Source organism: Phytophthora cinnamomi (assembly GCF_018691715.1).
Source record: "Phytophthora cinnamomi strain GKB4 chromosome Unknown Contig60, whole genome shotgun sequence".
Taxonomy (NCBI): Eukaryota; Oomycota; class Peronosporomycetes; order Peronosporales; family Peronosporaceae; genus Phytophthora; species Phytophthora cinnamomi.
This window is the reverse complement of record NW_027150993.1, coordinates 83,070-95,207: the sequence shown is the minus strand read 5'-3', so window position 1 is coordinate 95,207 and position 12,138 is coordinate 83,070. Positions and strand designations below refer to the sequence as shown.

The 12,138-nt window shown below is 49.7% G+C and overlaps 3 protein-coding genes across 3 annotated transcripts; 2 read left to right on the top strand and 1 right to left on the bottom strand.

Annotated features, from left to right (window-relative positions):
* Positions 1 to 16: 16 nt before the first annotated feature.
* Positions 17 to 1,936, bottom strand: IUM83_13998 (peptidylprolyl isomerase d (cyclophilin d); the record flags this gene model as incomplete). The annotated part of the gene is made up of 9 exons (XM_067938711.1): positions 17 to 178; positions 245 to 475; positions 543 to 704; positions 784 to 878; positions 947 to 1,052; positions 1,128 to 1,291; positions 1,367 to 1,434; positions 1,517 to 1,623; positions 1,697 to 1,936. The coding sequence occupies 9 exons, from the start codon at positions 1,934 to 1,936 to the stop codon at positions 17 to 19; spliced, it is 1,335 nt and encodes a 444-aa protein (XP_067787566.1).
* A 933-nt stretch (positions 1,937 to 2,869) lies between these two features.
* On the top strand, positions 2,870 to 4,646 carry IUM83_13997 (CMGC/CDK/CDC2 protein Kinase; the record flags this gene model as incomplete). Its single annotated transcript, XM_067938710.1, has 9 exons — positions 2,870 to 2,896; positions 2,963 to 3,163; positions 3,246 to 3,366; positions 3,458 to 3,492; positions 4,018 to 4,076; positions 4,150 to 4,208; positions 4,279 to 4,358; positions 4,469 to 4,548; positions 4,622 to 4,646. The coding sequence occupies 9 exons, from the start codon at positions 2,870 to 2,872 to the stop codon at positions 4,644 to 4,646; spliced, it is 687 nt and encodes a 228-aa protein (XP_067787575.1).
* Positions 4,647 to 9,679: 5,033 nt separating this feature from the next.
* IUM83_13996 (uncharacterized protein) lies at positions 9,680 to 11,211 on the top strand (the record flags this gene model as incomplete). The annotated part of the gene is made up of 3 exons (XM_067938709.1): positions 9,680 to 9,941; positions 10,010 to 11,091; positions 11,161 to 11,211. The coding sequence occupies 3 exons, from the start codon at positions 9,680 to 9,682 to the stop codon at positions 11,209 to 11,211; spliced, it is 1,395 nt and encodes a 464-aa protein (XP_067787574.1).
* Between the last annotated feature and the right edge of the window lie 927 nt (positions 11,212 to 12,138).

The window sequence follows — 12,138 nt, the reverse complement described above, 5'->3', positions numbered from 1 at the left end:
ATGCAACAACCGCGCATCACTCAAGCGCAGGCATGTCGTCAAACTCCTCGGCCTCCGCTTTCAGTTTCTCCTGCTTTTCAAGCTTTTTGTTCTTGGCCTGCAGGCGGTCAAAGATCTTCTCCTTGTAGAGCTTTTTCTCGTCTTCTTTGTATTTCGCCGCGTACTTGTTCAGTAGTGCCTGCAGCCGCACAAAAATTAGGTAAATGAAACCCAACCAAGCCACACACTCGATAAGCAGACTTACGTGGCTTCGCTTGAGGTCGGCCATCGCGTGCAGCATCTTTTTATCATCGTCACCCAGAAGTTCCTTCGCCTTTTCCAGACTTTTTTCAGCCTCACATACATACTCGTAGCCCTTGTCGACGATCCAGAACTCGCCCTTCTTTTCTTTTTCAAGTTCACTCTTCAGTTTCTCAGTGAACACAAGGCCACGACGGAAGTGGCCCTTGCTGTTCTTCGGGTCAATGAGAATTGCCTACATTGAACGGAGTAAATGAGTCAGCCAAGACGATAACCAGCAACCTTTTCCGTCAAACAAATACCTGATCGCAATCCCAAAGAGCGTCCTCGATCTTCGCAAGCTTGATCTTACACAGTGCCCGGTTAAGATACAGCACCAGCTTCACTTTGTTGATCTTGTCCTTATCTTCCTGGGATACGAAGTTCTCCCATTCCTCTTTCGCGTAGAAAATATGCACGAAGCCCTACAAGCAGCATGGTCGCCAAAATAAGCATGGATATACGCAATACCTCATTCTGCGGATAGCGTATTGGCCGCCTTACCGAGTCGTAGCACTTTTGGGCCTGATCATAGTCCTTCTTGGCGATCAAAGCATTGCCCTTCTCCTTCTGCTCCAAAGCGCTTTCAACACGCTCATCTGAAAAGCCATATCAGACCACATTAGCTCGAAATGCACTTGCATCCATGCTGACAGCTATTCCGTACCGACAGTAGGCGGAGGGTTTTCCTCCAACATCTTTTTGTCCTCCTCGTACTGCTTCTTGCGAGATTCCGCTAGTTCAGCTTGGGTAGGGAAGCGGGGCAGAGCATCCTGTTTCAGGACGGGATACGCCTTTCATCAGCACCACACTAACACGAGCTGTAGTTCTCAATTTACTACACGCACCTTGAAGCTTAGCAGCTCGACCTCAAAGTCCAGGGTCTCATCTGGCTCGACCTTGGGCGCAAACCCCTCGTGTCCGTAGCCATATTCCGGGGCGATAATGAAGCGCGCGATCTCGCCCACATTCATCGTAGCCACACCAATGTCCCAACCCTTAATCACCTTCTCTGCAGTAAAAGAACAAAAACACTGTAAGACCCTTGTTCAAAATTACGAAAAAAACACTAGCGCAATGCACCAACCTCGACCAAGCTGGAACTCGAACGGGTCGTCCGTGCCGCCCACGTGTTTCCCGTCGATAACATCCCGCCTGCGAAAAAAAGAAGAAGAAAAAATAACTTAGCATACCCCTCTCCAATAAATAATAACAAACAAACATAATAAAGTCTGACGTCGTGTCGAAGATGGAGCCGTCCATCAGCCGCCCCACATACTGCACGAAGGTCGGACAGCCTTCCTCCAGTTTCTGCTTGCCAGGTGCCTCCCCCTCCCGAATAATCTAATAAAAAAATCATAATAATTATTAAATAACTACTTATCCTAAAACTATCTTAAATGTATAATTGCCGCACCTTCTTGAGCACGCCGCCGTCCGCCGCGGGCGAGATGTCCACGAAGCCCTCGTCCCTGCAGAAGCTGCTGCTGCTCGGGTCGAAGAAGGCCCGCGTCAGGCGCGCGCAGTGCGTGCAGAGCCGCCGCGGGTTGGTCACGAGCCCCACGCCGAAGCCGCCGCACTCGACGCAGCGCGGCAGGTCCGCGGCGCTCACGCTCTGGCGCCGCTCGGGCTGCTCGGACTCGGAGTCGGACGACATGCCTAGGAATGGATACTGAACCTATCCTATTATGTATTATGGGAGCTTCTCGAATTTTGGGTACACAGAATACACAAAACATCTTATCTGGAAGGAAATGATTGGAGCAAACGTTGCTTATCAGTTTAAAGGAGTGGCTACAAATATTTGAGTTTCTTTGAATCATGGCTGCACTAGTTCATCTATTAGTACCTGTATCTACCAAGCGAGCTTTATGCAGACAAAGATGGATACGGATGCAGTGTGTATCCTACGGTCAAGAGGCTATGGCCAAGAGGTGGTGCTTTTTGCAGTGGTTCGACGACGTTGAAGTGGAGCTGATATGTTTGCACTCAACCACTAAAGACTCGCTAGTATGGCAGTTAAGCAGATGTAAAAACACGTTGGCAAGATTTCGATCCGTGGTCAATGTCAGTACTGGAAGTTCCGAATCATGTCTGATCGAGCAGCGTGGGTTGATGCGGCGTGGGTACAAAGTGTCGTGCTGCTACTACATCGATGTGGTTCGCCAGTCGAAATTCTCCCCCTTTGAAGCACAGCAAGTTGTCCAGAGTAACCAACAGAGACTCGATGCACGCTCCATTCCCTAGTAACCCGATACTCGCTGCGTTGAGGAGACCGGTGGTTGTTGCGGAGGAAGACGTGGTGGTTGTTGAGAAGCAGGAAGTGCTCAGAGAGAAAGAAGAGATGAATGCAATTATTTTGCACGTGTTCTCCTTCCTGGTCACGGCTGCAGACCTGGGAAACATGGCCCTCGTGTCACGGAGGTGGAAACAGCTGACTGAGAGGCGGTGGCTGTATCTAGACGTGCCAAGCATTAATCCCGATGGGTCCGTGAACTGGGTCAATTTCAAGAACTTGGGCTTCAAGTGCAAAGGCACCGAGGGAGAATGCTTCAAGTGCCTCGAGCGTTCCACCGGCAGAATTCTGGCCATGAAGAAGGCTCGGGCGTCCCCGAAGGTACGAAATACTGGGTGCCTGCCTACAAGTGAGTGAATGCAAGAGCTGACACATTCCGTGCGGCAGGGAGAAGGTCTGCCATATTTTGCGCTACGAGAGCTGGCAATGCTAAGAGAGATGAAGCACGAGCACATTTCGTCGCTGGAGTTAGTCAGTTTCGACAAGCACGGGCTCCACACCTTTTTCCCTTTCGTCGACAACACACTGCAGAAGGTGGTCAACCCAGATGAAGACCCGGAGGGTGGACGAGCCCTATCAGAGACCGTGGTAAGCTGTTCAAGGTTACGTAGCGTACCACAGGTAATCAGCACCTTCAGCTCTAACTTGCTCGTGCGTGTTTCGAGTTCAGACCCGCAAACTTCTGCATCAACTTCTTGATGCGGTCGCGTACTGCCATCGCCGCGGGGTCTTGCACCGCAACCTCAAACCAAAGCATTTGCTAGTCAAGACGCCCGACCCCAAGAATCTCAGTAAGTCTCTCGCATTGTGCTGTCAATCCTTGTTGCCGACGCAAAAGTATCGACGAGCGTACACTTATCTTGTTGTGCCCTCCTCCTGCAGGTGATGCGGTATTGGAGATCGCGGACTTTTCTTTGGTTCGAGCTACTGGAATTCCTAGCCGCGCGTACACAGAGGAGGTGGTCACGCTCTGGTACCGCGCCCCGGAGTTATTGATGGGGGTGCAGGAGTACTCTTCAGCTGTCGATATGTGGTCTATTGGCTGTATCCTTGCTGAGATGGCTCGAGGTAAGCCCTTCTTCACGGGCATATCGGAGATCGATCAGCTGTTCCAGATTTTCAGCAAACTATCGACCCCCACCACCGAGACATGGCCAGGTTTCTCGTCGTTGCGGAACTACCACTTCGAGTTCCCGTCCTGGGTGTGCCACCCCTGGACTCGCCTGATCTGGGGCATTTCAGATCTTGGTATCGATTTGCTGGCGAAGTTGCTGACTTGCAACCCGGAGCAGCGTATCACGGCCGAAGAAGCACTTCGCCACCCGTATTTCGTCGATGAAGCGCCTACTTTCTTGCCGGTGTCTTTGAAGAACCTGGTGAACCAAGCGTGTTACACGGTAAGCCAAATGTGGTCAATGCCTACATCTGGGCATGTAAAGCAGTTCCTGGCATATCTACGCGAGGCGGAGTTGGAGTCGTGGAAAGATATCGGGTACCTGAGGTACGTGCAGGCTTGGTTTGGATTACCAGGAAATGCTGCCCATAGTGACGGTCTTATGTTGTTCGAATTGTAGCCGTCAGAATACTCTCCTGCCAGTCCACCGGGAAATGCTTGTCGATTGGCTTATTGAAGGTATGGCATGCCGGGGGGAAATACTGAAAATGTACTCGAGACTTACTCGCTCGTTGTGGTTTCCTGTCAGTTGTGGATGTGTTCAAGATGTGTCCACGCACGGCATTCCTTGCCGTCAACTACACTGATCGCTACCTAGATATTGTCGCGGTGAAAAAGATGCAGCTCCAGTTGCTCGGCGCAACTAGCTTGCACGTTGCGTCAAAGTTGGAAGACGTGACTTATATCGGCGTGGAGGATCTCGCCATGTGCGCCGACAGCGTGTACACGTCTGCGGAGGTGTTGGAGATGGAAGAAAAACTGTTGAACACCCTCAACTTTACGCTCTCGATGCCCACAGGTACGGTCAATAGTTGAATTCGGTAGCCAGTGAACGCTGTCGAGTTGTTGACTTGCTGGTGCTTGTGGCATAGCGCTGGATTTCCTGAGTATTTATGAGCGGATGACCCCATCCATTCCAAAGAAGACGGCCATTCTGGCACACTATTTGCTAGAACTGACGCTGCAAGAATACGTGTTCACGAAGTACTTGCCGTCAGTGGTGGCAGCATGTTGTCTGTCGATGGCCATGTATACGATCGACGGGACCGCAATGATCTACTTTTGAAAAAGTCGTGATTGAATTGTGTGCGCACGGCACAGCAACTACGATTCGTAGTCTACGAACAGGATAGCGTCTTGTACAACATAAGAAGCAGTCCGCAGGTTAACTGAAACGCCATACTGAACGACTTCGGGGGAGAAATGCTCGCTACCTCGCACCGTTCTGCTTTCGAGTAGCGTTTCTTAACAACAGCCAGGTTGCTTGCCGGCGAGTTACAGTACAGTGTCTGCAGGTCTCCCATGCATTTGTCCAGATCCGACCAGTTGTATTGGCAGGCATCGACCAGCTCCTTGGTCTGCAGGAAAAACATGTTAGCTTAGCGTCGAACACAAATACAACCTCAGCGTTTTCGAGGCGTTCCACACGAAAAATTGATCTTATTGTAAAAGTGACAAGAAGATCAAAACAGTTTTCATCGGAAAAAGTGATCGAATTACACGCTCCGTTGTGCATTCATGGCAGGGGCGTGATATCGCAAATCGAAATTCTGACACCAATACTCTGTCTGTGTGACGGTTGGCGTGTCTGATTCCTGAGCAAAGCTTAACTAGGCGCCACTACTGGATTCTGTAGGATTGGGCTTGGGATTGGCTGCTTGGCTTTCCTGGACTGCCAGCAATGGCAGGTGAGGGCGGGTAGTAGATTAGAAACAGTTGTCAACTAGCACTCCAAGGAACAAGCAATACACGTTGTTGTTGGTGGGAGTTCCAGCTCCCAATCTGCCGTGTTCTAATGTCTTCAAACTGCAACAGGTCACAGTCTGCTGGGAAGTTTCGAGGATACAAGTCTAGTGTTTGAGCAGATGCTCATTCTCCCGAGTTTCAGCGGATATCGATGTGCCAAATAGAACTTCATTTGAGGTTGTCTTCGTTGAGACGAATCTAACAGGAAAGCCGAGTGCTAACACATAAAGCACTCCGATATGACAATTACCGTCGACAATTTGCATACGCGACGTAAATAAATGCATCAGTCGATGCTAGTCACTAGGCACACAAACAAATGCATATTATCTAGCACCAATGCTTCCAGGCTCTGCTGCCATCTAAAAAGGGGTTAATGCGAGCTACCCGCGGAACGCACGATCAACACGAAAAGGTAGGTAAAATAAATGCTACCCGTAGTGTTCACTGCATACCTACGAATACTTGATGCATTTATATACGTCGCAGCTCATGCGTTCTCGACAGTTCAAACATTTATTTTCGTTTTTGTGTTATCAAAAGTAAAGGCATAATTAGCAGACATGTTTTGTTAGGTGTTTGATCTTACCGAGAGGATAAAGCATAGCAATAATCAACCACTCGCTGTTCTAGCTGCATGTACTGTACCGAGACCTGAACCGTGCAATTCACTTGTCATCGTGACGAATCGTCGCTGGGGCTATCCAATGTTCCCGTATTAATGTCTTTCTCAAAATTTGAGAAAGTATATTTAATATGCTGTGCCGAAGCCGAGTTGTGTTCAGGAATCACCGCCTAATTTGCCGGAGTGGTGCTTATGAAAACTGAAAAGACGGAGCATTTCCGCAGGAATGCGGCGCACTCCCTTCCTACGATGTGACGCTTGTCCCTGCAAATCCCAATGGTCTCAGCTAAGTCAATACACCCCGTGAATTGGCTGTGCAACGCTCAGACACCACGCCAATGTAATGGTACTAGCGCTCACGATGGAAAATTGAAGAGTGACGTTGAGTTTTAACTGTCGCTAGCATGTTGCTGCACTACCCTGTTGTAGCTACGTCCGCTAAACTATTGACAAAAACTTCTTATCAAATATCATTGGTCAAGTTATCAATTAACGTGTACGCCAAATGTACCAATTGATAATTTACGTATGAAGAAATTGACGAATCATGCATAGTTACATGAATCCGTCACAGCCAACCATCATTATTTCGTACGCGGCAACGATTTTCCCCGTGGTCGCTCTTATTCCTGCTTCCGCACCAGAAGAAGGAGACCCAGGAGCTCGCTCGAACCGGCGGCTCCAGCAGACTTCTTGGTGGTATTATCATCGCGTACATGTCGTTTGCGTTGGTGTGGTCCCTGATGGCGAATACTTTGGCCATTTTTGACAGCACCTCGTGCTTGGTTATTGCTGGTGGAAAGGGATGTCAATTCCCCGCAGAACCTCTGTTGTGGTCATGTGAAGTGCGGCTTTCGATAAAAACTAAAACAGGCATCCAACTTGATTTCTTCCCCATTCATTAACTCTCCTAGATGCCGTAAAACTATTTCACTTTACCTAAGATATCGATCGCCTCCGGAACTCGGGAGAAATGAGGGCCTTCTCGAACACTTGACTCACATCCTCCAAACTGCCCAGGAGATGCAGCATTGGGGTCAGCATGTCGCTTTGCGATATCACGTTCGTCACGCGGTTAATCGAATTATCCCACTCGAAGTGAGCTGAACCACTCATGACGATGCGTTGGCCCAGAAGAGTACCCGCCAAACTGTTGCTGTTCTCGGAGTTGAAGAGGTGCGGGAACACGTTGGTCAACGTTTGACCGGTGATTGTCACGCTCGTTCTTGTGATCGCACTTAATGACGTCTTGGTTCTCTTTTGCAAGCCTTCCAGCTCCACCTCGACGTCACCAAACCATTGCAAGAAATACCAGCCCCTTAGAACCGCCTCAGTGCCATACTCGGCATCAAAAGCAAGGTCGGTGGCCATCGTTCCTAGCACGAATTCTTCTTGAAAAGTCTTGTACGATTCAATGGATTGGAGGCCGCGGCGAAACAGTCGGAAATACTCAACAACCGCATCCCAGATGTTACTGTTCTTGGCTGGAACGCCTACAAGCATCCCAACCTGTTGATGTCTCAGTGTCTGGATTTCTGCCCGTAGTTGTTGCGTGTCCCTCTCGAGCTGAACAAACATATCCTCTTTCTTCTTCCTGTATCGTCTTTGATTTTCGCGACGCTGCCTTTGACCGACAAGTACACCGAGCTCCAGCAGTTGAGGGATCGTGTATTTCTCGTCATTTTTCTTTGGTGTACTGCCATCGACAACAACTTGGATTGACTTTACAGGCAAGTCTAGTTTTTTCCATCGACCGAGGGACTTTGTCACGTTAGTCTTCGCATGCGATGACTGACTCGGCGTAGCCTCACGATCTCTCTTTATCAGTAGTGACGGATCTGCGTCGGGAAGCAAACGGGCTGTCATTACGCTGGTTGGCCGTTTGGAGCACTGGACCAAACCTTCAACGACTTCGTCACTAAGGAGGTGGCTGTTGGGCGGGTGAAGAACACTGGAATGCATGGCGATCAAACGATCTCTTGCTTACAAGGTCGGAGAACGTAAAGTGACAACTCTGCGCGCGTGTACGCAAATTTCTCTTGGTCAATAAAAGCAGATTACGAGCCACTGATTGGACTGCAATCTTGAGAACTGAAGATCGTAATCACCTGGACCATAAGCACAAGCCAAATTGCATTGGGAAATACGGTCAGCCTTTTAGTGAGTTCGCATTGTGATGTCTGCATTTTAAAATCCCGTGTTGAACGACCCCATCCAAGTAAAAGTTGCTATCTCTCACCGCTCCTGTAAAATTCGCACGAAATTCCCCAGTTTGACAAAAAACATATTGTGAATCTTGTTCGTGCGCTCTTTAAAGCCGTTCAGATACAGTGGCAACCATCCACCAGCTCTTTGGCTTGAGCGAAACAAGCGCAACAACTTCGCGTTGCAAGTGACGCCAACAAATTGAGTCTAGATAGATTGTTTATTTTAATATGTAGGAACAGTATTCACGATTTTTTTATAGGTCAGATCGATAACTTCTTATTCTTGGCGGGGTTCCAGAATAGCTACTTAAAAGTATCTACCCAGTCGGTTGGCACTTGAATGCTTACACAGGACGTCTGGCTCAGCGGTGTAGAGTGTAGTATTTTCTATCGCACGAATTCCCACCGATTACAAATTGAAATCTCCCGCTACATGTACTGACATCGTTCATCCACCCTTCGTGCGATCGTCAGACGCCGTCTGCGCGACAAAAATCCGAGAAACCGAAGACGTGGGGGCCCCACATCAGCCCCACTGGGGCTGATTCACCCGACACGCGGTCGCCCTCGGAGCTGCTGAAGGAAATTGGAATCGCCGGGGCGGAAGTCATGAAGGTACTTAAAGGACGAGGGTGGGAGGTTTGTGAGCCCAAGGGTTTGGAAGACCACAAACAATACTATTTGCCTGGTGGAAAAGTCAGAGGAGAGGAAGCCAAACGCGGGAAAGACTTTGTCGTTGGTGATGGCGAGTCCAAAGAATGGCCGATCCCTGTGGCAGGCTTGATAATATGGTCATGATTCAAAGAGAACCACGAATCGACTTCGGCCTCGAATCGCTTTGCGTCTGTCTGATCTGTCAGTACTTGTTTCACACCACTTTTGATCCGAGCCACGTACATGCGCCAAATGATTCGTTCGCGATATGCCGACCTAGCTCAATAGCTCCCGAAGTGGTTCACAACAGGGATGAGAAAATGCTCAAGTGTTGAGGCTCGTAACCAGAATGTATTAGACTGAAACAACTACGCGTCTTACACATATGACTTTCACAAACGCTCCCAATGCATTAACGACTCGAAGTGCGTCGACGAGAATTTAACGGGATGCCTTCTGCTCTGTTAGCCTCAAGATAGCATCGCAGACTTCAGAATAGCAGCTCGATACCGTGCAGCCTCGGACATCTGATGGTATAGTCGACCGACTCTTGCCTCGAACACTCACATCAAATCCAAAACACTCAGTCGCCTCAGATGACAGTACCACTTTTTGCCTCAATGTTGAGTTCTGCGTCGCAGCCATCGCAGGAGACTCAGTCTGGGGAAAATGTCGGAGAAGACCGGCAAGAGCAACCCATGGAGCACTCAACACGGAACCGAAGACGTGGTTCCGATCCGTATGGCAAGCCGTCAGAGCTGCTCCAGAAAATTGGGCTGCTGGGCAAAGAAGTCGTGAAAATCCTCAAGCGCATAGGCTGGGAGGTTTGTGACCCGAAGGCCCTTCAGGAGCACAAGCTCTACTACGTTCCAGGAGGCAGAGGAAAAGGCGAGTTGGCCGTTCAAGGCGAAGACTTCTTCGTTGGCGAGGGAGAGCTCTACGCGTACATTCTTGAGCAAGGTAAGTCTGGCGAGATGGCACTTGGTTTGTGTATTGACAGGGCGGAGTATGTTTTGACGGTGAATTAGGTGGCATTCGCTTTTTGCTTCCGGATGAACGCTGGTCGACAGAGTCGAAGATGGAGTCAGAGTCTGATGTGGAGATATTGGAGCAGCCGCGACCTGAAGCGAAGAAGCAAACTCTTAATCCAACGAAGGCAGAGCTTGGGGACAGAGGTGGAGAAGAACAGTCGAAAAACTTTGTAGACCCATCGCCGAACTTTCTGGGACCTAAGGACGACAACGACTCGTTGTCGCACGAAGCATTGCCAATAACAAGTAAAAGCGCAAGTTCTCAGCCACCACAGCGAAAGCGTCGTAAGAAACTCAGCCCAGCCGATGGTAAAACAGCTTCGAAAGCGAAGCCGGTCAAGCATCAGGTACGAAAACCTCGCAAGAAGCCTGCGCAGACTCAAGATAGCCCTCAGCTACCCGCGCCGATCAAAGCTGTGAAAGAGGAATCGATCCCCTTTGTTGCGGCTGATGGTTGTGGCCAACTGGTGCAGTTTGGTGCGTACGAGGCTGCTCTGACGGCCCGAGGGTGGCGAGCTCAACTGCTTCAAGACATAGACCTGCACTTACTCAGATCTGTTGCTGGAATTGCCCGCCGCCAGCTTGCGCTTGCAGCTGCAGGAGGTTGTGATCAGAAATTCTTTGTTCGGCTAGGTGAAGATGCACGTCCGCACGAAGGGATTCTTCAAGAGTTGAAGACTCTTTCGTCTGGCATAAAGGCGTCACAGAACGATCTGTCGTCCATGATTGCTGCTGTCATCGCGCAGGCGGAGCGAGTAGAAGTTCCGGCACGTATCGAATGTGCTGCTCGAATCGGGATTCCTGCATTCGTGTCGACCGGTTCGGGCAGCTTAGTGCTTCTTCGTGATATCGAGCGGCACGTGCTCCTCATTGTTGCAGCGATGCGCCAATATTTGAGGGCACGGAACATTGCCAACCACAGCGACTGTGATAACTCGGCGCATGGAGGCGTAAAGCGCCCTGATTTGCGAGCTCTTCAATTGAACATTGAGAAAATGAACGCTGAGCTGAACGAGTTGTCGACGATTATCAGCTCACAAGCCGAAATTTTGTCACGAAAAAACTCTTCTACAACACCGGTAGGTTCTGATGTTTTGCAACTTGTGAATTGTTACTTGCTAAGCGATCTAACGTGGTGTTTGGTATAGATTGAGATCGATGCTGACATGGAGACTGATAGCGAGCAGTGGCTAGTTTGAGCCAAAGCGTCGCTGTGATTAATAGTGAAGCACTTTACTGAAACTATGAACTGGTCCAGCTTGGGAAGCGGTGGCTGAGTGCGCGATAGCTGCTGTCCTTTGCTCTCCTGAGACTTTCCACAAGTAAATACGCTGAGAAAAGCGGCCTTCGTCTCCATTGTCAGCTTGAATGACCGATTAGTCGGCTAGAGATCGTGCTTCTTGAAGTCTCCAGCGAATTCTTGAGCGTCGGGCACAACGGCATCGAGATATTCGATGGATCTATTTACCTCCAACATTTGTAGAAGCGGATGCACATGCTCTTCGAAGTTGATCGTGTCATAGTCGATCCGAAAAAAGCCCCCAAACACCAGGCCGTTCCATCAACCGCACCCTTAGTCGACGCACGCACTTGGCGAACAGATTGTTCGGGTCACTTAAATCTGCCGAAAGAGCGACGACGTCATTCCAGCAGCAATTTAGCGAAGGAAGGGGCTGGCGGTTTGTCTGATACTCGTTGAAATCGAATCGCACGTCGACGAAATCCTCAAGCCTGGGACAGCTTTGCAGGATCACATTTCTTCGAGTGCATCTCGCGGTCCGTCTAGAGTCAAGTTTTTCATCTGAGAGCCTATTAGCTCTAGCAACTGGGGTAATCCGCTCGAATCAGTGCGAAAATCGTTACGGTGACCGCCTTCACCTTTCTCGAAATCAACCTTGAGAGAAGTCACACTGCCGAAAGTGCTGGACTCTCCCTTGAACTCTTGGAATACCAAATCACGACGCTCGACCAAGCATCGGCCAAAGCCAGGAACGAGAACGTTTACCAATTCGCTCACGGCATCGTCGCTGCAGCATCGAACAGAGCGCATCGCAGACGACACATTGATAGGGGAACCATGTGGTGGTTGATCTTCATCGTTGAATTCGGCGTAGATCTGAGCAGTC